Genomic DNA, 25,322 nt, shown 5'->3' with positions numbered 1-25,322 from the left:
GCAGTAAGCCAAGCCAACAGAGTGCCCACTCTGACCCCAGAAGCCCCATGAATGCAAGATGCCTATCAGCCCTGGATGCAGCACCTGGGATTTTATAAGTGTGATGCAAAGAGACTGCAAGATCACAGGTGCTGATGCGAAATCCCAGCAAGTGTAGACTAGGACTGCTTTTAGTATTTGCAAGGCTTGCAGACTTTTCCAGACCTGTGCTAAAAGCCTGACCATCAGCCTTGCCCTGCGAACTCTCACTTTACTCTATCACTATGTGGCATTACACAGGAGGAAAAGCAGCATCCACATACAGCCAACCACCTCAAGCAAACCATCTCCACAGAAAGGCAAAATGAGCAAGCCAGCCTGGCTGCTGGCAGTCACAAGAGGTCTGTGGCCCCCAGAAATACCAAGGGATCCCAAGGGCTGAGCTGCCTGCACTGCTGAGCTGGCAGGAAACCAGGCCACTCAGGTGGCAGGGAGCTGTCCGAACAGTCACACCAGCAAGGGTCACACCCGCTGAGTACCACAATAAGGATATATGTAGTTAGTGAAAAATACACTGGTGGAACAGCACTGGCCTAATAAATAAATCCCATGACCTAAAACAAAGCAAACAAAATTATCAGTCATTTTGCAAAATCAAATGCTGGGAAGGAATTACTGCAATAACAAAACACAACAGTTGCTATTAATTACCTCAATGAAAGTAATACTGGTTTATCATTTTAATGGAAAAACTTGTAACATTAAGCACACATCAGGATGTGTTCGGATTTTCAAACATTCAAATAATATTCACCAGCAAGAAATAATTAACATAAGAATTTAAAAATAATATAAAAAAGACTAAACTAAGCATGCTGCAGTTCCTAAAGCTCAAGTTAATTAAAGAATTTAGGTGGTTATTTGAAAATTTTAAATTTCAAACAGTTGAAGCCTTTCTTCTTTTAATATCATTCCTCTTAAGTGAGATATATAACATCCTTCTCAAAGTTCAATAAAAGTACATACCTGTTCTGATTTGCCCTTGACTGCACATTTAGTCCTTTTATCTTCTGTGACCTTCCAGTGTAACTAAGTGAAAATATAAACAAAAAGGCCCATTCAAAGGACTTTAATTCAATGCAAGGTCTGAAAATCTTGCAATAACACACAAAAAAGGCAATCCTAAGGTTATCTGCAGCAAATGCAAGGCCATTTTGCAAGTAGTTTCCAAAGGTTCAAAGCCATTCTTTTCTGAGGAGGTGACACTTCCGAATCCATGTGCCTTAAGCAGGACTAAACCACTGCTATTGTGCTTTGGGTTCATCATGAGGGTTTCCCATCAAATTCCTAATGAAGTTCTATTACCATATGCATAAGATAAGTACAACTGTAACGGTTTTAAGTACTTCTCCATTTCCTTCACAGCTGAATGAAAAACATTTTGGGGAGGGGGAAATCAAAGAAAACTTATTGGATCAATTTATACTATACGGAGAAGTCCAATATTGACAGTTACATGCACTCATAGAACAAATTTTATATGCTGGTGAAATTGCCCACCACCACTCAGAAGTATTTTGTTCAGACTAAAAATGACATAAGCATCTTCCAAAACATCCCAGGTGAGACTTCATGCCATGTCTCTGAAGCGTCTGCCTGTGCTGCTGATGGGATGAGAAGCAGGAGCCTGAGAAGGACTGAAGCAATATAGCGTTAGCAGACTTCTGCGTGGGCTATTCTACTCTGAGAGGCCAGTGTCAAGCACATCCAGAGTATCTCTCTTAAGCAAACTGGATCAGACCTGTCTGCAACCACTGCCTGCTGTCCAGACACACCTAGAGACACAAAACAGAAGCTGAAACTGAAAGGACAGGGCCTTTATTTCACATGAAGTACATCTGCAGCCTGCCACTCCTGAGCAAGCTCCAATTTTGCTTCTGGTTTTTGGATTAGATTACCTTCTGATTCAGATCAATAGGACATGGCCCACTCTATAATAAATATTTGTAAGAAACACCATTACAGATGATACCCAAAGTCTCTCCAGTCCATGGTCCTGTTCCCAGGAAAATACCTAAGGAGACCTCCAACCACTTACTTATATCTAACTTCTCTTTTCTTCCTCTCATCTGATGGCATGTTTTACACTATAGCATCTTCCAGAAATAACCATCTTTCAGGCATAGTCCACTGAGTATTTTCTCTTTTAGGTACCTACCACCTAAAATGCAGTGCTAATACCAGGAAATGAAGTCAAATTTAGAGTATGATTTTTACATAGAGGATAGTGTATTGAAATGCATACCTCGTGCTGCTTTTCAGCAATATTCACTGCGTTTAATGCAAAAATCACTTCTCTGGCTCCTACATATAGAACATCTTTGTCTTCACTTAACAGCAGGGTTGAATAGTTTGACACTTCCGATTCATGAAAATGTATTAGCTGAACCTCTGTTGAAATGAAAGAAAAATAGTACCTCAAGAAGAAAACATGATTACTTAGGGTCAAGTTTACGGGTCATTTTTCTAAGCTGTTTAACAGCCGTTGGGTATCTTGACAACAACAAAGGTTAGGTGGGACAACCCATGTAATAGAGAAGAGATCCCTCAGAATCTTGGTTCAGCAGAAACAGCTGCTTCCATAATGAATAGCAAAATCACTGGTCCCTGATTTCTCGTTCAATTTCAAATGCCTTAACACTTCCTCTTGTAGTGATCCCTATAAATAACATCTTCCTTCATTTTTTTCCTGCCTGTTAATTCTGTTTTTTTCTAACCTTCCACTTCCCACATCCACTGTCAGGTCCTTCCTCACCTTTTCCCTTCCACATACCCACCTACTGCAGAGAAAGTCACATCAAACACCACATCCCTTGCAACCACCCCAAAAAATCTCACCAAAACCCTGTATCTTCAAAAGACAACACTTCAGCATATTATCACAGCAGAAAGATGACAAAGAAGCTAAAAAGAAACCATTTACAGAGGGTCAATAAGCTGATTTTTAAGTGCAGACCAGAGATGAAATTTACATGATAAAAACAAGTAACATGAGGGAAAATCAAGACGAAAAGGGAAAAGATGAGAGTAAGAGGGAGACACAAGGGAAAAGGCAGTGGAATGAGGAAGCATGCAGACTGGAATAGGATGGCTTGGAGAAAGATGACACAAAATGAGTGATGTACAAAAGTATTTTTTCTGCATGTACAACCATAATGGAAAAATGACTGAAAGCTTGGGAGACCGTATTTTGTGCAAGAGACTACCACAAGATTAGTTGGGTGTTTGTTGTTGTTTTTTTTTAAGATACAGGCAGAAAACAATGCACTATTGCTCCCAATTCTAACATTAAAAATAGCACATTTTCAACTATAGTACTCCAGAAACATTAAACTAGATTCTCAAACATGTCATTTTAAGATCTTTTACTGGGCAGAAAAGTTTTCCCCAAATGGATAAACTGGTTCATACAACCCTCTCTGTTCTTTCCTCTGCTGAACTACATTCCCCCTCCTAATCAAAGCAGGATTCCCATATTTAAATGCAACAATCTTTAGCAGATAGAGACAGGAAGAAATAGCAGGAATGAAAATAAATCCCATTTATTTTGAGTAATTTGGATGTGGATCAAAAGTGTATTACCATAATGCCATTAAACAACAACTTATAAAATTTTAACTATTATAGAAGAGAATCAAGGAGTCTAAGCAGGAACTACCAAACCATGTCTAGACCATTCTTTCTGAAAAGTTACTTCAGCATCTCACTAATTGCTATACCAATAAACAGGAAAAACACTTGCTACAGTACCTCATAAATCATTTTACCGCTTAATCTCCATCTGTCTTTTCCTACAGTATGACTACTCAGTATTTAATATCCTTATTTAAGGCTGCTTCTTCATACTGCCCAAATACTTGTTTGGTTTAGTTTTGTTAAGCACACCTGATTAAGCAATTTTAGTAACTAACCACTGGTAAAGGAGGACCCAAACACAAAATATCCCTGTCCTAAGCACTTCATAAGCTAAGCAAAGCCAGCAACACCTGATCAAACTTGCAGCACGCAGGCTTGAAGAACACAAAGCCTCCATGAGTTTCAGATCCCACAGAAACCCTGAGGTTGCGTTAACATGCAGTATTACACTAAAGTTTCTCTGCTTACCTCTGTGCTCCCAAGTGATCCTCGGTACTGGGCCAAATGCTACGGCCACTTCCACTACCAGACCCCAAACTGCATACAAAGCACAGAGAGCCATCATCTTCAGTGTCCTTGCTCTTCAGGGCTCCTTGAATAACTGTGGCAGGGAGTGTTTCTTCAGGAGAAGAAATGCAAATCCCAGGCAGTATTAAAGACCAGGCATTTCAGACCGTAAAAGCAGCGCAACAAGGCAGGCTACAACAACTGTACAAGTACGTGCTTTTTAGCAGATCACTTCAAGGGAACGCACATTTTCCAGGATGCTGCGTACAGAAAACTGCCCACACTGTCCACAGGCTGCAGAACTGCTGAGAAGCGCAGCTGAGCGCATTCTTCTGTTCCGTTGCAGAAATAAATGATGCTGTGGAGAGAGGGGGGGAGCAAGAAGTAGAAAAGAAAGCAAACTGAGTACTGCCAAAAATAGCACATTGTATGCACTCATCTTGCAATACTTCTACAGATGTCTGAATAGCTTAATTTGGATAAAGGGTACATTAACTAGTAAAAATACGATTCTTAAAAATAAGATACACATTACATGGCAAATAGGCAATAAATGAAAGCAATATTTTTAATCTAGGCTGCCAAGTATAATTATTTTGAACTGTCACTTATGTTTAATGCACTAGATTTTAGTTATGTATTTTCTTATTTTTTGGGTCAAATAAAATTCCACCTCCATGATAAATGATAAACAAAGATAACAAACATCATGACTCAGTTCAGAGAGCAAGGGACATAACAAGTGCAGCATTAACCGTAAGCATCAGTTACACAAACCTGCCACACCTCCTCCCATCTTTGGAATCTTACGAACAAAAAGTGTCATTTTTAGCAAAGTCTTCTCATACTACTAATGCATTCAAGGTGAGTGGGGGTAGAAAGAAATAAAGCTACAGAAACAAAGAGCTAATGCAGTACATACAAAAAGAAAAGGAATAAAATTCTTAAACACTAGAACTGCTAGACAGTCACATGAAAGTCACTGTCTCTGAGCCACCCATTACTCTCAGGCCCAGAAAGCACCAGGAAGGCTTGTCCTCGGCAATCAACAAAACCATCCACTGCTTTCTACACCATGTTCCACAAGTCTCCACGGGTCCCATCTTTTTACATCCACTCCTACATCGAGACTTGTTTAAGTCTTTGCTAGGAGAATGGAATGCATTCATCAATGACTAGATTACTGCATATGGATACATATTAAGGGCTTTACACTCAGGGGGTGTGGGATGGTGAGAAAAGCACACTGTCCTTTGCAGCAGGGCACAGAAGGTGCTAGGTTTACATCATGCCATGGCCTGAGACAATAGTGTGACACTACCAAGAGACATGCCACAATCCAAGATAACTGCAATACCTAGAGGTCATCCAGCATGATGGCAAGGGAGAGCTACAAAATCCTTAGTAGTATTCAAGAGGAAAGGGGCAGCACTTGCAGAGAAGAGAAAAACTAAGGTGAAGCTGCAGCAAGAACGCCTAAGGACAAGTGTGCTACTGATAGCCTCTTTGGGAGGACGAGGCCCTGAGTTTAAGCAGGCAAAGACAGGGCAACTCTGAGAAGGGCAGCCATCTGCTACACAGAACTAGTGTGGCTGAGTGGAAGACTGACAAATACATTAGAAACTTTTACACCTCCTTAACTAAAGGATCACAGGCAAGGTTAAAAAAAAAAAATCAAAACATCTTTTATTCCTACAAGTCTTTTGTCTACTACAAAAAAACCACACAAACCCACAACGTGCTGAAGTTGAAACTGTAATTTTTAAATTTTTTTTTTGTTTGTTTGGGGGTTTTTTGTTTCAGTTGTAGTAAGTACTTTGGATCAGATTCATCTGCTTGTAATTGAGCCATACAAATAACTTTGCTTTTTAAGGCATCACATTTTCAGTTAAGCTTACTGGGCTTGTTTGTCTGTCTTGCACCCCTTCCTGTTTATTATTATATATAAGCAATTCACATTTTGCTCTCCAGTCTTAACAAGTGGCCCACTCGTCAGAGTTGCAAAGTATCACACAACCATATTCTGAGGCAGATAGCTTTACAGGTATTTAGAGAGTGAACAGTAGTTCAATGATTAAGTTCAAGGCAGTTTAGCAATTTTAACAGAAATAAGGGGGAAAAAACAGCAGTTTGAAGAAAGATCTCTGAGCCATTATTTCTACTACACTGCTAGTTCTTTTTTTTATGCAATCTTTTGTTACTGAAAAGACTCCACATAGTTGTGTAGATTTTTTTTTTAAAAAGACAGCCAGAACATCATTATTCAGAACAGTCCCAATGATAAGCAATCATTTGTGTACAATATAATACAGTAGAGATGTCTACAGACAAGACTTCTGAAGCCCTGTAAATTATCTAGACTTCAAAATAGGATTAGCAAATCTATGCACTCAAGGGAAAATTGGGAGTCTCCCTCCAACCACGGTTACACTCCTAGCCTAGCTCACCTACCTCAGAAAATGCACAACGAAAACAAAATCTGAAACAAATTACATTAACTTTTGAAGAAGGCAAAAGGTCTGGTTGGGTTAGCTAGTGCCTCCTTTACTGTGTGGCCAGAGAATTGCTCTGGCCACGCTAAGCAGACATCATTTCATTCCCACTGTGTAGGTTCACAAAACAGGCCCCTTTCCACATTAATAAGTTTTCCTTGTGGGACATTATTTGTCAATCTAAGGTCAAATTCTGCACATTAAAAAGAGGGAGTGAACATTAGACTACAGTGAACATTAAATGCCAAATCATGCAAGATCCATTTTGTTCTCATTCCTATTACTTTAAATAGAGATGAAAATGCACTCAGGACTTTGTCCTTTAATTTAGCCTTCAATTTAATTACTCTTCCACCCTCCCTTTCCTGTGCTGAAAATTTTCTGGAATACCTCCTTCACTGACATCCACTGGGAAGTCATCCATAATCTAATATGAACCTGTTTTTATGTAACACAAGGGGTAGAAGAAAGGAGGGGAGTGGGGGGAAGGCCCAGACAATGGCCTAATTTCCAAATTAGCTCAGTTCCATCAGTGTTCACTGGCTTTGATTAAATTTGAGTGCTGTGCATTCCTGAAAATGTAGGTCTCCTAGTGCTTTAGGTTTTACTCCTAAAACTGAGCCATAATTTTCTTGAAAACAAGAACATTTAAGAAGTAAAGCTGAAAGAAGCTTGAAATGCTTAGTTACATAATTAAACTCTAATTAATGTGAACTCCAGGTTCTGTTTTCTGCAAAACTGCTGCAAATTTTTCAAGGTAAATTTAAACTAGCAATTAATTTAGGCACTCTGCTGCTGATCTTTTTAAATCGATGTATAATGACAAACTGGAGCAAAATAATACATACACTACTTCCATAAGTCTTCCGTAATACTTGTATTTATGGTGACTAAAACCAGGGCAACTACAGAAGAAGAAACAATCAACAGAGCTCCTGTCAGTTTGGCAGAGCGCAGCTGGAAGTTCAGAGCTGTGAACATTCCCGTTGACATGCATAATTTTAGTGCACAGGCAAAGAAACAGAAAAAGACATATTTCTGCTCTCTTAAAGGACTGAAAATCAGAACTGTTAGAAATAAAAATTTCAGGCCGCCCAAGTTCTAATAGGGAATACTAGCACTAACTATGAAAGCAGAGAGTTGCAATGGCAACCTGACTGTTGCCAAGATCAAAAAGCATCTGGTTCTTACATTGCCTCTGTCAGTGGGCATCAAGAAACACTGCTTCAGCCCACCTTCTAGAAAAATGCAAAACATTACCCCTGCAATAGGAGACGCCGAAAAACCCAACAATGGGAAGAAGACTGCCATCTTTTCTATCCTCCAGGACACAGAGGCAAAGTAAGCATGAAGACGTATTTGTGAACATGGAACTGCATCTTTCACAGTTTCAGTTCTGCAATCCTTATCAGTACCAAATTAATATCTTGGTAAGCAGTTAAACACAGCAACAGAAACCCAGAGGTCAGTGTCTACTTCCCCAGTCAGCATAGTAAAGCTGGACTCAAGTGTGGAAGTAGTGCACATACAAGATGCACAAGCTATCTAAATTGTGGAATTTCGAAGTTAGGAAATGTCCCATTTTGCAATCCTAATTTTGAAATCTTTTCTTCTAATAATAAATACTTAGCTGCATTGTGCAACTTCTGAATTCCGCTCAGTATTACACAAATTGCTAAATGGATCTATCTTTATCTTCTCTATGAAGGTTAAAACTGTATGAGAACTTTCTGATACACTCGCAGCAGTCTTACATAGTTATAGCTAGGACCCTTGCAATACCCGAGAAATGACCGTTACCATCACAGAGTACCCAGCCTCTCCCTGGAGAAAGCCAAACAGGCACTGGCTGTCATGGCCTAAACGTGTCACTCCTTTCATGACACTCCAGGCACATCAAGTGTTCACTTTGTTTTCCTCCATTTGTATTGCATTTTATTCTCCTCCACAGGGTTATCTTTTCTTGCAATCCCCCACCTACTCTGTGCTTATGCTTCCACCCGTGCTGCCCCCACCACCTCCTTCCCAACACAAGCACTGTACAACTAACTACACAACCACAGCTGATGTGAGCCCATCCCAGTGAGGCCACCAGACAAGAGAGTGCCCTTCTTTGGGCAAGAAGCAAGACCTTCCAGGAAATCACTTTCACACCACTCGCAGTCCAGGCACAGCACAGGGCCTCACAGCAAGCTGCAACTGACCGCAAGGCATTCTGCCTTCCCACCACCCAAGAGCAAAAAAATCACAGCCCATTTCCCAGGGAGCCTACCCTGCTATTTTTATATTTTCTAAAAAAAAACACACACTGAAATAATTATTCATTTGTAAAACTTTTAAGTTACTATGATGAGGAATATGAAGCTCAATACGGACAGGCAAACCTGAGCTAATTGCTTCCTCCAGCAGGAAGAGGGAGGCGGTTGTCTTTAAAGGATTCATCTGTCAGAGGGCACAAATTGCAAGTTCACCCAAAAATAACTTTTTTCAAAGGCTTTTGAAAGCTTAACACAATACAGACCCGATTCAATGTTTACTGATGCCTATTTGATAAAGACTTTAAGACTTCATACATGAAAAAACAAACCACAGAACTCCCACTGTGAGATTTTGCTTAAACCTGATTTTTTCAATTTGCCCCAGAGTTTTGTTTACACTAACAGAAGAAAAAGTTAGCAACACTTGCATTTTAAGTAATCAAAATTACACAGTAAGAAGTGTACAGTTTACCTTTGACAGCTGAGTTTTATTTACATAGTTTATTTTAAACCAGTAAGGACAGGCTGGATATATCCTTTGCTTTAGTTCTCACCCTTTCAAAACCTCAAGCACAGTGTCATTTTTACACTGTCTCATGAAAAACATGATTTTTACAACCTTTTCCTTGTTATACAATATATAAGGACTCATCTTCTGCTGAGTTAAGTTAAAACCTCAAACTAGCAGGCCAGTAGCCCTCTATGGCTAACATACATGTAGAGCATTGGGCTATTTACTTTTCAAACTGCAACCAGAATACTTTGTAGTTGCTAGGTGCTTACAAATTAGATGAAGCTTTTTAAGATAATCTGATGTGGTCTTTACCTCCACCACAAAGCTTGCTGGAAGAGGTGCAGTAGTGCTTATAAGAGGATAAAAATTCTAAGGAAATTCAGATTCCCAGTTTCAGGCTGAAACCTTCAGTGAAGACAAATTTAATATTTCCCAGATTCTACATGATAAACACGCCATCAAGTAGGAGTACACTTGGGAAACTTATGCTTGAGCTTAAAGCACAGAATATTTATACTCAGTGGAACTCTTCGAGAGATCCTTTGGAGACGGGGGAGGCAAAGATTACAAGACAATGTGTTACGATGCCAAAAAAACTAAAAAAAAAGTGCAAAAATTACAAGATTACAAATAGGAGTTAAAATTCCTATTTATCAGGTTATTATGGGTGGATTGTTAGAAATATCATGTTAGCCTTCAATTCCAAAGAGCAACAGGAAAGAACAAACAGGTTCGCTTCTGCTTGTGTTGCCTTTCTTTAAGAAAAAGAAAGCTAACTCCATCCTTGAACAAGTCGACCTCTGTGCCATCAGAGGTTGTAGGCATTGTCATGGGTCCCCAGCCTGGCTGCACAGAAACAAAATTGTTAATGCAACTACATAGATGATCAGTGGGACCCAACCACAGCTGCAGTGCCAGCATCTCCTGCTAACCTGGATGCTGAGCTATGCCAAATCCAGAACAAGAGCTGCCTGGGGGATAGATATATTTTAACACCCTTTTCTGCCTCATGGGGTTCTCCCAGATATATTACCTGGGTTGTGACAGTGTCAACACTGCAGTGAAAACTGTTCCAAGGATCAAGAAATCATCCCTGAAATTCCAAGTTCATCTTCCCCTACCACGTAAATATAGTCTCACAATAAAAAAATACTGCTCAGCTTCTTCCTCATTTCTTCTTGGTCTTATAGGACTGAGTCAAAGTTATCTGAAGATTCCTACTGGCAACTATTGGCACTCAGTATCTGCATGTCTAAATTACAGGCATGCATGCTTTTAAAAGAAAAAAAAAAAACAACTAACCTAGGTGTCCAGCAACACTTTGAAAGATCCAAAACGCCTCTGAAAGCAAGCCCAGCACCCTCTTACATACATAAACTGTGTAAAACAGGACCTTTCACTGGTAACTAAAGCACAGGTAAACATACAATATGTCCTTGAATGGAAAAAGTCCCTTTTCTAATAAGTTTCTTGAGGAGTAATCTGGCCTTGAAGCAAAACAAAGCAATAAATACAGCTTATCAATAAATGCTTATTTATGTTTTACTGTATGAATTAAGTGTCTAAGTGTTATTGCAGTGTTTATTTGGTTTATGAACAAGGACACCTCTAACAGCCACCGCAAATCCATCACAACCCCCGTGCTGCAAGGGGGTACCCCTAGTTTCACTGTACGCACCTGTCACACCTTGGAGCCTCCCTGCACACCCCTGGAGCTATGGAGCTGTCAGAAACACGTCCTTTCTGCAAAGAGATAAGAAACAAGGTTTGACATCATTACCACACAAACCTGAAGGGCAAGTTTTGATATGAGAATTATAATAAATCCTCCCCCTAAAAGTTTGGCTTTTATTTTGCAGATTACCAGGGCAGACTGTGACAGAAACCAGAACCAATATATTTGCATCCAATGAGCCAAGATCCTGACGCTACACTTAACACAAAGAACTATTAAGCAGTCCTGACAAAAGGCATACACACCAGCCCTTTCCAAACTCAATTTGCTTCCCCAATCCCAAGATGGGCAGTAACTACTCATTACAAAATTATTCAGCATTTGTATTGCAGCAGCAAGTTACTGATCCTGGCAAGCGTCAGGACCTCTATTAGCCGGTACAGGACCTACAAAGAAAGTTCAGAAAGGCTAGATACCAGCCAGCCCCACAAACAGGTACATTTACTAAATCCATATAAAGCAGTTCCAACTCTCTCCTTTGTTACTGAAAGACTGTATTATGCACAAGCCTTGAACAAGTGTATCTGGATATTTATGACAAAACCTCACACGTTCATATTTATTTTGGTGTAATAGAAGAACAGTGGGCTACTCCGAAGCAATCACAATAGGGCGCATGATGCATTTATCCCAATACTGTTGTAGGTAACACAGTTCTACTACATATGCAGACTTGTAATACTATTACATCAGCTTGTATTTAGCATATGTACTTCCTACTGTTCACCCAACTACTTTTAGAAGGGTGTGGGCTAACTGAAGGGATAGTGTTTTAAAATGCATGGGTTTGATCTGGATTTCACTGAAGTTAACAGTAAGAGGGTTCACACTGATGCAAACAGGAAAAAGGTACACTTAAAGAATCCCCACGGCACATCTGAGGGCTTCGCTCTTGATCCAGAAGATTATAACTAAAGGCTCACAAGACAGAAGGCCTCAAAAGAAACAGGCCAGACAAAATTACAAGCAACAGCTCAATTTTGCAGGTCTCTAAGCAAATGAAAAGCCTACATAGGGTCTTTTCAAAGGCATAGTGTCTGCCCTGCCCTTCAACAGTGTATATTTTATGGCTGCCAGAAGAGCACCAGGTATCAAACAAGCATATCAACCCCACTTTTGTTTACATAAAGATCTTTCCAAAATGGTTTGGATCTTTTGTTTTATAGAGAGGGGAATGTAGCCTGATTCTCCCCACAATGTTTTTTCAACAAGATGCCCCATGGAAATCCTTTGCCTATCTATGCTATTACCCACTGGATGTGTTTCACAAGCACTAGCAGCATATAACTCACCTATTTTTACTGTAAAAAACACCATCTACCTTTCGTTCTGCTGGAGAAAATCTGCTGTGAATCATCTGACCAGTTATGAAGTGCTCCATAAACCAGCTTACACAAGATCTTCTCTATGGATGTAGCTACTCAATGTTTCAGTGGAGAGTTAAAATTTACAAAAATTGCTGCTTGGTACCAAGAGGCCATTGATTGTCACAGTCACTATTCTTAACCAGACTTTTCAGATCCCAGCATGCTTCCTTACAGCTTATTACTTGCAAAGCAAAAAAAAAAAAAGGTATCATCATCCATTTTAGCTGTAGGTACCTTAAGGGGAAAAGAAAATTCTTTTGCCTCTGCTGAGAAAGGACTTCTAGCAGCCTGTGGCTTGTATGAGCACTTTCATTATAACAAAGCACTCTAAATATACAGCTACAGTAGGTGTCAAACTGCTCATTAAAACCCTTGCAGCATATCAGCTGACCTGCAGACCTCACTAGCTCCAGGTTTCTGAGCTAGGGTCTGAAGTCACTGGGGATCCAAGAGCCAGATGGGCAGGTGGCTGGAGCCCAGGCCAGCTCTCAGATCTCCACAGAGGTGGGGAGAGGCAGAAGAGCTGCAAGGACTTTGAAGCTGCAGCACCTCAGCTCAAGAATTCCCCTCCCAAAGGCAGTGCATCCCTCCTCAGTTTGCACCTTGGGAAGGGGCCCCCAACCACTGGTGTTTCTGGCAGAGAAGCCCACAGACACAGGGCTGAGTGTCATTTGCAAGTAGGGGCTGATTCTTCTTTGATCATGCAGCTGCTGGCTGCCTGTCAGGACACCACCTGTAGTCATGCTATGCACATGAATAACTGCTCACACCTTGCCAAAAACTATGACACAATGCAACCCTTTAATCCAACCAGGACTTGAGTTTGAAATCCATGTAAGCACTGCAGGTTTGCAGGCACCTTTTGGGTATTCTTGTTTGACCCAAGCCTCACAGGTGATCCCTTAAAGCAGGCACTGCAGGAGGTCCCTAACAAACCTTATATACTGCCAGATTTTAATAGTGAAAACACTATCTCAGCGTAAACTTAAGGCAAAAAAAATCCCTGTTTCTTCTGGTAACAATTGCTTAAGCTTGGGGGAAGGTACAGGAACAAGAAGAAATTATACCACGAAAAGCTCATTATTTTGACAACTGTGACTAAGTCCTCAAAGATTAAAGAAAACACCTACTGGATTATACATGAAAGCCTGGAATATATTTAGAGTAACATGATAGTCACCGTAAGGAAATTTTTCATAAGAGAGCAACAATACCTCATATATGTGTGTTTGCATATATTTTATTTATTTGGGGACTTTCTTCTAACCTGTCAAATTCCAAAGCACATTAATCTATTACAAGGTACTGCTGGCTGTCACAGCCTACTTATATTTAAATAAAAAAAAAATAAAAAAACACACAACAAAAAAACCATAACTTTTACTACTTCCTTTTGCATATCAATTACCATCCGGATCAGATGCATGTCTTTACTCCTCTATTCAAGCATACACCTGCTGTAACAAGGTCCTAGGGATTCTAAATGAGAAGGAGAAAGGAAATACAGAAGAAAACTACCTTATAAGCAAATTTTAATTACTTAAGTAACTCATTGGGAGACCATGGAGGCAAGTTTTAAGTTTGGGAATGTTTTTACTGTTACGAACACTATTCACTGACTTACTGAAATGCAATTTCCAGAGCAACACCTTCATGACTGCAACCGGAGGTGTATTTGCTCCCCACCTCTCAAGTAAGCCACAGCCCACGCGTATTAGCTTTCTTAGAAAAGTTATTTTAATGCTAATACGAAAGCCAGAGGTAAAACAGACATGCAGCCATGAATAACTAAGGCTGTGCATGCTACCTACCCGCAGACAGCACACTAAAAATGTTCCCGTCAATGTTATGTGTGGTTTTAGAGTTTTAAGATAAAGTAATTAAACAAAAAGGCTAAATTACAAAATTAAAGAATGGTGTATATTATCAGCACTTTATTTTAACAACAGGGTATTTGACTTATGTTTTTCCTTTTCCCACTTGTGGAGCTTCACTTTTCATAAAAACACTTTTATTTTACAGAACCACTTACTGGCCTATCAGCATTGCCCAACTTTTCTAAACATTATGTTAAAGGAAGGGTATGTTTTGCCTTAGGCCTAAGTATATGTGTATGAGCTTTAACCTGCAGCAGAGCCCCATGCTAAACCAAATTTTGGAAAAACAAAGCTGAAAAGCCCTCTTATGTCTCGACCAGACATTCTAATTTAGCCCAAATTCAATTGGGATCTTCAGCTTTCAATTCCCCTGTCACCCTGACTCCTCAGATCTCCACAAGCACTCTCAAAAAAGCCAAGAACACCACAGAGACTACTGTGGAGACAGAGACCCTAGGATTGTTATGTATCCCTCCTGTGTCCCAATGACAAAATATGAATAACAATGTCGGGCCAGCTACTGCCGAGAGTGGAGTTCATCCATTTTTAAAGATGTTAAGAGAAACTGTAATTAAGCAATAATTTCTGTAACACCAGATGGGAGCATTCATAGTGTCTATGCACCCCTACCCTTTTTCAGAAAACTATTTGAATGTATTTTGCAATTCTAACTTCCCAACAGCTACAATATGATACAAATTTCAAAACAGATCATTAATTTCCATCAAAACCATAGCAGTGGTTCTGAATCAAATTCTAATAAAAAGGGCACCAGCACTACAACTGTGTTAGACCAAGAGCCACAGAGCACTAAAGATATGAAATGAAAGGAGGATGCACAACTGCACAAAGGGAAGAGCAAATGGCAGCACTTTGGCTTCTGATTGAACTTCAGAAGCTGCATTAGAATATTTTGGTCAATAAACAACACAGGTTTTGAAGAGCTGAGGTCATGGGGAGCATCCCCACATTCAACACATTTTTACTTGAACAAGATCAGTGGGAAGGAAACAATTAACTCTCCTCTCACCATACATGTATTATCCCTTATTATCCTACAAAGTATCCTTCTGTCAGAAAAGGAGCAATCCAGAAAATGATTTGCTGGTGCTAAAATCTGAACAAGAAGAAACAGCAGATGAACCTCCAAATCTTACTTGAAGTAGTCAATGAAAAATAACAGAAAACGAAGTTTTAATTCAACCTTTTTTGTTAGTCCTCTTCAACAGAATGAATGAAGCATACTACAAGAAAATCAAGAGTTAAAAAAAAAAAAGAATAAAAAACCCACAACAACCAGGAAGTCTGTACTACAGGCTTTGATGCAGACTTTTACCAAAAAGACTGTCACCTGCCAATTACATGGAAACATCTTCCAGTATTAAAAATGAGAAGTGAGTGAATGTCAAGTATTTCCATATTCACTATGACAATATAGCAAAACAGAAAAGCTAAAGCTAACATCAGCATGCTGTATTAACTTCTTAAGAGTTTAGATCACATCTTTTGCCACTTTTCAACTATATGTTGCTCCAGCATTTCCTTTTTTGACTTTCACTGATTCTTTACATTAATAGCACTTACCACTGTTTACAGGTGACAGTCTGAATATATTCAAGAGTTACCTGAACACTGAGGTTATGAAACACCCAGGTATTACTTCAGTGTTCCATATTTAGCATTTTTCAATGCTGTCTTGACATTTTTTGTTCCTGCCTTGAGAAAAACATAGCCTCTTCCGACAAACACAAACAATGAGAAGACATGGAAGTGAGACTTTTAATGCATAAAGAACAGTGTATTTTATCATCATAATTGCATAGAAAAGCTCTGTTATTTAGTAAAAAATTCAGGTTTTTCAAATTATGCCAGTTACTGACAGATGCCAGATCCTGAAATTTCTTGGCTCTCACAGGAGGCAAATACAAAAGCCACCTTTTCCACTCAGCAGAGGTTTTCAGTACCAAAACATCTTCAGCCAGTCTGCCCACTGAAAACACCCAACTGAAGTTGTACATACCCCTAACACCCTGTGAGCAACATGCACTGCATTTTGCCTTCTCGCTATAGGTGCCCCTGAGCAAAGACAGCTGTTAAACAAACCTTAGAAGTGCATCAGAATCACTGCCTACCTTTATTTCTCTCTTTACCCCCCACAAAAAACAATTAGCATCAGGTGGAGGAGGAGAAAAAGGATTAATAATTTTCACCTCAGCACACAAGAATAAAAAACAGCACTTCAACCTGCAGAGCAAAACATTTTGCAACTTACAACAGAGAGAAGCCTTGGTAGAGGTTACTGTCCATCCTAAGTTTAGACTTCTGTGCTGAGAAAACAGGTGACTTCAGTTCAAGGAGCCAGAGTCAGCTCCCTGGTTGTGTAAGTCACAGCACAGCCTCCCTGAGGGAACGGCATGAGGTTGCTGAAGTAGGGGATTTGAACCTAGCTATTCAAAACAGCGGAGAAATAAAAAAAAAACCAAAACTTCACTGTCTGGCTATATGAAATTCAGAAGTTGAACCTTGCAGCAGTGTTTTACTACTAAAAAACCATTAAAATTCACAGGTGGAATTTACTCATTTTTTTGTAAAAACAAAACAGAACTGTTCATGTCCAAAAAAACCCCCAGAAAGCTATAAAAAGGGATTTCCTCAAGCTTTACAAGTTATGTAAGGACATCTCTGACTTATGAACACAGATGAAATTTGTTCTGCTTCTGAAAAACTTTATCTTACTGATCATGCATTACTACTTGCTTATCACACACACACCTTTAAAACTATCTTCCTGTCTCATGTCCAATTGCACAAAGTCATAACATAACGAGAATGTCATTAGACTGGTTAGGGTGATACTTCATATCATGTTAAAAACATGCCCACTCAACAGCAAAACAACCAGAACGGACTACAGGAAATTCATACATTCCTGAATCCTCCTGTATCACACTCTCAGTTTCATTTGTGACAAAGAACTACAACCAGCTAACTGGCAAATGGATCTGCAATAATAATTTTCAGTTTTCAGTTTTGGATGCAGCAAGGAGATGCCAGCTTCACTGCTCCCAGCAGTTCACCTGTCACTCCATGGAGTTGCTTCTGCTGCCCACAACACAAAACCAGCTTTGCATTTGACACGAATCAAGCTGGCTAAATGGTAAAAGCTGTGCAACTTTTCCTACAACAGGCACATACATATGTTGAAGGTGATGCGGTAAAGCCCGCTTTCAAAATGCCAGGTCTTTTTTTGTACTTAAGAAAAATACATATTTTATTTGTATGGCAAAATACCTGGAAGAGTCACCATCAAGTGCTGTCACTTCTTTCGTAAGTACTGAGCTGAAGCCAGTGCCTCCACGCAGGAGGTGGTGTCTTTATAAGCTGCTGCTTCTGCAGCAAGTTCCAGCACTCAAGTTTCCATATGAGAGACAGGGGTGTTTGAGTTACACAGAATATTGACTCCTTCTCCATCAGTTACAGGACTGAAGTTGCACAGGGAACCTTCTCAAACTACAACCAGTCAAGTTTCCAAAATTACTTTCATTAAGAACCTGATACTGGTTAAAGATTAACAACAACATAACCCGCTAAAACTGGTAATTTCCTTCAGAGCTGCTCATCCCCATATTAATGTAAAAATTGTAGAAACATCTTATTTTTACCTTCCATTCCCTTTCTTTTATATCTGACCCTTGGTCAGTAAGTGTCAAGTTTTATTTTCAGATACAGCATAAATAGCACCAAGCAGCAATGCAGCTCTCCCTGCACTGACACAAGGAGAGTGGGACATGCTCAGCTCTCTCACCTGGCCTGTCACCAGGTCACTGCTGTTCTCTTTCACCTGCAGTATTCTACTTGTAGTATGTGGTAACCCACTCTTCCATCCTTACTTAGTTACAGCATATTTAGGCTTTATTAGTCCTAGACAGCAGCTGTGCACTGGTAAGAAATTACACGACCATCTTAGCTTTAAGACACACACCAGACATACAGTAATGTGCCAGGGTGAATGGCGTAAAACCCATCCCCTCGATTCCCAAAACAGGGATCGAGAAAACAAGTTAGATAACTGTTTTTCCCCCTTACAGTTACAAGGTGTGCAGTCTGCTTACTTAAGTTGCCCGGACTACCTACTACCTCTGGCCACTTCAGTGTGCCCTGGTCTGCATCCATCCCCACCTCCCAGCCCAAACTTGTACTGCTATGCAACCAGCTGGGGAAGTCACCTCACCAGCTTCCACGGGTTAAAATCTACTTTGGGGAAGGGAAGAGTCAGGGTAAGTTTAAACCCATCCACAGTTCCTTTTTCAGTTGCAGTGCTAGTTTGTGCTGGATGAAACGTATGTGCAACACCACTGGAGGTATTAAACCTGAGTCTTCCGGGGGCGGGGGGGATGGGGGCGCAGGAACAGACTGGGTATCGCAGTAACTGCTACACTTTGAGTCCTCCCAGCCCCACCTCAGGGCCAAAATAAATAAAAGCAAGAAAGAGTTCAGGGATCGTGGCCTGAAAAAAGAAAACCCTGAAAGACTGAGGGTTGTCTGGGATCAGGTCTGTGATGGACACAATGCAGCTCTCCCCTCTGATGCTGTGCAGCACCTGCCCAGGACTGCTTGCTGGAAGGGATCTTCAAAGACAAAAGTCAGAACCACCTAGGGCAGGGCTACTTCCCTGATGGTAAGTGTCACTCTTTTCCTGCTGCATCATCATTAGAAAACAATTTACTTTATTCTGCCAGTGCTGAGTAGCAGACTACAGTTCCTTCTTGCTAGCTGAAGTCTGGCCACAGCCCTTACATTTACTTGCATATTCAAGATACTCAGCTGCCTCTGAAAGACTGGCAAAGAACATGTACTGTGTGGGACAACTGCATGTCCCAGACAACCCCATGCAAATCAGGATATACCACATTTATGGTCAAAATCCATAATTCACACCACACTGCAAAAGCCATTTTAAATAACAGAGACTGACAGGAGATTAATTTTCAATAGGAGAGTGCAACTCATGTTTTCTTGGCAAGGACCATAGAAATGCAGTAAAATAACCTTAAAATTCAAGTAATCATCATTTCACCATAACAAAAGCACCTAATGCAAACAGCTCCAGTGGCAAACACTGTAAATGGTTTGGAGTTTTGTTGTGTTGAAGGTTATGCTAGCTCAGAAATTAGTTCCCTGTTTCCTGCACCACCACCCCTTCTCCGCTTCCCCCCCCCCCCCCCCCCCCCAGTGTTTAAACCTCTTCAGCCACTCTGGCATTTTTTAAATGCTGAAAAGTAACACAGCCATACTTTTGAAAAAAGCTGACAGTGCATTTCACAGACAACACAGGCATGGATTTTACCAGTCATCATTAGATCTGTCACTCACTAACCCCACTAACCTTTGCTATTTTTTAAACTAACTACATACAGCCAGGAAGTCTGCACACTTCTGCAAGATACACAATGAACTTACACATACCAGCAATTACAAAGCAGTTTGTGCAGAACAGGACTTGTTGAAACATAGGTGTTTTGTGGCAGAATTTGATTAGTAACAACTTAGTGATGACTAATTCTGGAGTCTGAAAAAAAACCAACTCTGACTGTGGTAGAAGTTACACAAAAGCAGTGATTTATCACATTGCTACATCCACTCTCTGTGGTTGTAGAGCATCAATCATACCTGCTCCTGCCTCAATACAAACCTTGCATTGATACAAACAATGCAAAGGTCATTTTGACCTTTAGCTAGTAACTGGGTATCGGTTTGTGCCCATAGTACTGTGTTCTGTCTGTTCAAAAACACAGGTGCAGATCTTTCAGTGTAAGTGCTTCAGATTTCACATCAAATTATGCGTGAGCATGTCAGGAACAGGATTAACTGAAGCTTTGCTTGCAGAACATTCTCATGAGCATTACTGGGATTTTAACTCCTACCAAGCCTTAAATGAGCTTTTTCTTATGCCAAATAAAATGTAGCAGACAGTCTTTACTTATTACACTTTATGATTAAGTTTTAAGAATCTTGTTTGAACTATCATGAAGGACATTATGAAAAGGAACGGCAGATGTGAGAGCTGCACACTACAGAGGTTCTGCTAAGTTTCTTGACAAAACAGGTAATTAATGCAAGTTTCCAGCCCTTGAACACTAAATCTGAGTTTCAGTATTATAGAAAAGCAGAAATGTAAAATTGTATGAAAGTACTAGAGACAAGATTTGCCTCCTTCAAGGTTTACAGCTCAACAGTGAAACACAAAGCCCTCCTCAGCAAAGCTGACAAAATGCAGCAACAGCCATCCCCATCTTATCTCAAACCACAGATCCCCACCCCAGACCACTTTCAGCTTTCATGTTTCAAATGTCACAGTGGAAAAATTAGGTTAAGCTCAGCCATATCCAAAAATTAATCCCAGCTGAGATACACACACCAGAGAATTTGATGACAGTTAATGTTACTTGTGAACCAGGCTCTGTATAGGTGCTCAAGCTGTTAGCCACTTCCCTGTATTCCTTTATAACCTTCTGAGGTCAGCACTTGCAGGTGTCACATCAACAGAAGACATACAAAGAAAAATGACAGCTTCCTTGAGACAGCTATATCCTCTTCCCTGCTGTATGACTTGGAATAGACAGACGTAAGACTCAAGAAGACACCGTGACTGTCTACACTCTGAGTGTCATTCTGCTTTGCAAAATACCCTGCTCTCCTAAAATATGCTTAATATCGCAAGAAACAAACCAAAGTCCACACCCAGCTAGTAAAACAAATGGCCCATTTCTATTGGGGGGAAAAAAAAAATCATCATTCCATATTAATTCAAACTGATTAAAACTTTTAGGTTCAAAGTTCTCTGTAGACATATTAACTCCCTAAATTTAAATTTTAATTCTTATGCAGCTCATTTGCTAAATATTTGCTGTTTTGCTTTGGGGTTTTTCTTTTAATAAGGGTAGATTTAATACAGTAAGCAAAACAATGATTCTTAGTAAGCATTAGTTGCCTTCTCACCCACCTTTGATGCTTTCCCCAATTTTCTCTAATTGGAATACTAGCTTTAAACTACCGCAGGAGTATATAACAGCAAAGCAAAACAATGTCCCAGTATTAAAATGTGAGCTTAGCTAGGTAATGGTACTTTTTATGAACACAGGAACTTTTCACATACAGTCTTCTTTCCAGCAAAATTTTATTTAGGCTTAAGTCTAGAAAATTTTATTAGAAATTGAAAAACACTGATCTTCAAAGTTTGCTACAGGGTGTGCAGACTTGCATTAAGAATTTAACTCTACTTACAATCAGCTTGTTCTTTCTTAAGTAGCTTTTTCAGATCTCTCAGAAGTCTTCCATGGTACCCAAGAGTACATAGATTACAAGCTGAATATCAGCACTGCAGATTTACAACCATTTATTAGCTGTTTTGCTACTGCACTTCTACAATTTAAGACCAAATGACAGTTCTCATTATTTTTGTTGCTAAGAAACCTGCCTCCTGTCAGACTGTTTGCTGACAGCCCTCACTTACTACAGCAGATTTTAAATAGCAAAAGGCTGCAGATATATTTCTGCTTGACAAAAATACTTGCTGTCTTTAATAAGACATTTGCTGTTCAATGACAACACAAGAAACTGCACTACAGTTTGCATGCAGTGGTCTGGGAAGTCCACCAGCAAGATCAGCACACCTCAAGGCACAGCACAAGCTGTTTCTTATTAACCCCAAAACTTCCATGACTCCCCCTTGAGAAAGTCCAAAACTAACATTCATCCCACAGAAACAAATACAGCTATCCAAGTGCCTATGTCCAAACGGCTTCTGTCTTTCTAACATCACTGGTATTGCACGTTTTACCATTAGCTCTTTTGAGCCATGGCATTTTAAAAATATCTGTATAGGTTACAATTTTTTAAATTCCAACATGCTTTGAAAGACTCGTGGCACATCCAATATTTAAGCAATAGTCAACAGTTATACAATTTCACTACAGTTGACCACTCCCTCAAGACTTCTAGCAAAACATGATCATGCTGTGGGTTGTCTCTGATTATATGAACTGACATCACTCTTCAGCAGGAAAAAAAAAACCCAACTTTGTTTACTTATCTTTTTGTTACCAAGAAACAAGGAATTCAAACTAACTAACTAGCGGAAGTACCGCTCAAAATTAACTTTCTGCAAGACAATGACAAGCTACCAGAAAGCTAAAAAATGGAGTGTATTTGTATCACAGCTGTAACATATGTGAGATGCTGCATCTTGTTGATATTCACCTGGGTTCACCACACCACTCCTGATGTACTGGGACTCAAAGATCTCCAATCTCCTGCTGCTTCTCAGGGTATAAAACCAGGTTGCTTCATTCTCCCTGTTACAAGGTATTTTTTGCAGTAATTTCCTACTGTAGTCCCTCCTGTCTGACATGAGTGAGGTTTCACAGGATGCCTCCTGAGAAAGCATGTCCTAAACACAATCTGGTCAAGATGAGTTGCTGACTAACAATCTCTCAGACTATTCCAAAGGTGATGGGTCTTTCCATCCCAGGCCCAAAATTTCTCAATGGTATTTATCTTCTGTTCAGTGCTTTTGTATATTTCCGGTTCTTACACACACATGTCAAGTCTAACCTTCCCTGACACGTGCCAGTGCAGTTGTCAGTTCCATGCCTGAGAGAGTGCAAAAGCCTGGGATCAACTGCTTCACCTCCAAAAGACATAGTAACTGCAAAACCAGGAGAAAGAGACCATGCCTGGAAAAATGGAGACACCCACCAGCTCCTGTGGTGCACAAAGGCTCCTCATGAAAGACAAGCTCAGGATGTGAAGCATTACAACTGACTCAAGAAAAGGCTCTTCTTGGTAGAACACAGGAACAACAGTTCCAACATGACAAATTTTACTTACCAGGAAGACTTGGAAAGTCTTCAGCATCTCCAACAGAAAGAAGGGAAGAGGACTGCCCACTGAGAGCCACAGCACTACAATAGGGATTTTTGTGTCACTTGTAAAAATTACAATCTGCACCTTTCAGTGAAAGTCTGCACCACTTTGCACCACTTTCAGATTAAAAATCTTAACACTTACGTCACTCACCAAATAGTTGTCTCCTATATCTGAGTCACTTAAGTTTTCAGGGGGAGAAACAAGATTAAACAAACAACATTTTTCTGGCTCTTTAACAGGCTAAGAAGTCACTAGCACAGCGTGTGAGGATCTCCCACCACTCACCATCCTCCTCTATGAGGATCTCCCAGGCGCTCACCAACCTCCTCCACACGCTCCCAGAGCCCGTCTCCTTCCAATAGCTCCTCCTTTGTCACCACGGGACTCTTCCAACTGCACCAAACACCACACACCTCCTCCCATGGGGCTGTGTCACCATACTTGCAGCGTTTACAAGCAAGGTTAGAATAAAGCATCAGCAGAGCCATTAGAGTCTTAAGGCTTACGCATATGAACACAGGCAGTTTTGAAAAAGTGCCTGTTCTCACAGTTATCACCCCATCTGGTCTTTAGCAGCTTGCATGCAGACTGACACTGCACTGCATAAAAAACATCACAGCAGCAGCAACAATCAAATTCTGCCACCACCTTGGAGGAGTGGGTAACATCTACCTTCTCATCAGTGTAACACAACACACATTATGAGGAGCGGCTAAACAGAGGGTATCTGCTTCCCAAGGAGCTGTGGCTAAAATGTCATCCTCAGGCTTACCCTGTGCCCTAAATAAACCTATCTCCTCACGCTTCTGGTAAGTGAGAGATGCAGGTGGAAGGGCCCCATGCCAGCCCCTCTGCTGCCTCCCACGCTGCCAAAAGCCAAGTAGGCAGTTCTCTCCCACTGCTACACAGGGTCCTGTTTCATCATTTTGACTCCAGGATGGGTGATAAATTTTAAGACCAACAAGTACAAGATGCACTGTTTCCTCTTAGACAGCAAAGTGCACAGACTACTCTGCGACACCTGCTGTCATCAGCGGGCAAAGGCACACAATTTCAAGAAATAAACACAGGATCATTTAGATTGCCACCCTGCCTGAGTGACACAAAGGCACTAGAAAAAAATCTAGAGCTGAATGATGCTTCTCAGGTGAAAGGCTCATAAAATAAGAATCCTGTAGTCCTCCACTCCTTGCCCTGAGTAGTTGTGAAATTGAGACAAATAAGATTACAAGGTCTTAAAGTGATCTACTAAAGCAGATGAAGCACACTTCAATGTGTTACTGCAGCAAGCTGGAAGACATGACAAAAACACAAATCTTGTTTCTTGAACAAAGAGGTCTTCGGAGCTGTAAAGTACTACAGAAGAGCATAGATTTATTTCTACTGTTGGTTTGCCAAATTTAGGTAGAAAATAGCAAATAAAAATGCTCAAAGAACCCCATTTGTCAAACTCCATTTCAGTGATGTCAATTGTTCATAGTCCAGAAGATTAAACTCTATTGGATTACTAAGGGTGACACGTCACTTTTAGAAAAGCCTGGCTATGACAATTATATCCACGAGACTGCAGAAGGCTGATCACCAGCAGAGGGAGGGTAAGGCAAGTCTACAGGCTGGAAAGTATTACTCAACTTCTGCAGACAAGACTACAGTCAGGCCAGGGTTTAACAGCATTCTGGACAGGGAGCACAGGCCTGGATTCAGATTCTCAACCTACACAGTGGAAACTGCCCATCAACCAGGACTTGAGGAAGCTAGTGTAAAACTGAGACAGTTTTTTTATCTGGACAGTAAACAACTCCTTGCTGATTAGCAGGATTTGCATTCAGCGCTAAAGACGACACTGAAATACAGGAACAGAATAAGCATGGCTTGCTTGAGCAAGTAATGCACCACACAGTGATGGCCACAGGGTATGGTGAGGATAAAAAGTAAAAATAAAAAATTAGAAAAAATAATTCAGCAAGCT

At 40.4% G+C, this 25,322-nt stretch overlaps 1 protein-coding gene across 6 annotated transcripts in view; it reads right to left on the bottom strand.

Annotated features, from left to right (window-relative positions):
* Positions 1-25,322, bottom strand: part of SEMA4D (semaphorin 4D) — a 99,565-nt gene that overhangs the window by 33,507 nt on the left and 40,736 nt on the right. For all 6 annotated transcript variants that reach the window (XM_037374420.1, XM_037374421.1, XM_037374416.1 and 3 more), the window contains exons 2-5: positions 11,125-11,189; positions 4,144-4,540; positions 2,285-2,430; positions 1,006-1,068 (exon numbers count right to left, since the gene is read on the bottom strand). In XM_037374420.1, coding sequence (XP_037230317.1) covers positions 1,006-1,068; positions 2,285-2,430; positions 4,144-4,240 — 306 coding nt within the window. In that variant the 5' untranslated portion in view covers positions 4,241-4,540; positions 11,125-11,189. The remainder of the gene's footprint in view (positions 1-1,005; positions 1,069-2,284; positions 2,431-4,143; positions 4,541-11,124; positions 11,190-25,322) is intronic.

Source organism: Falco rusticolus, chromosome Z, assembly GCF_015220075.1.
Source record: "Falco rusticolus isolate bFalRus1 chromosome Z, bFalRus1.pri, whole genome shotgun sequence".
Classification (NCBI taxonomy): domain Eukaryota; kingdom Metazoa; phylum Chordata; class Aves; order Falconiformes; family Falconidae; genus Falco; species Falco rusticolus.
Note: the sequence above shows the minus strand (reverse complement) of the source record. Positions and strands in the feature narration are given on the sequence as shown.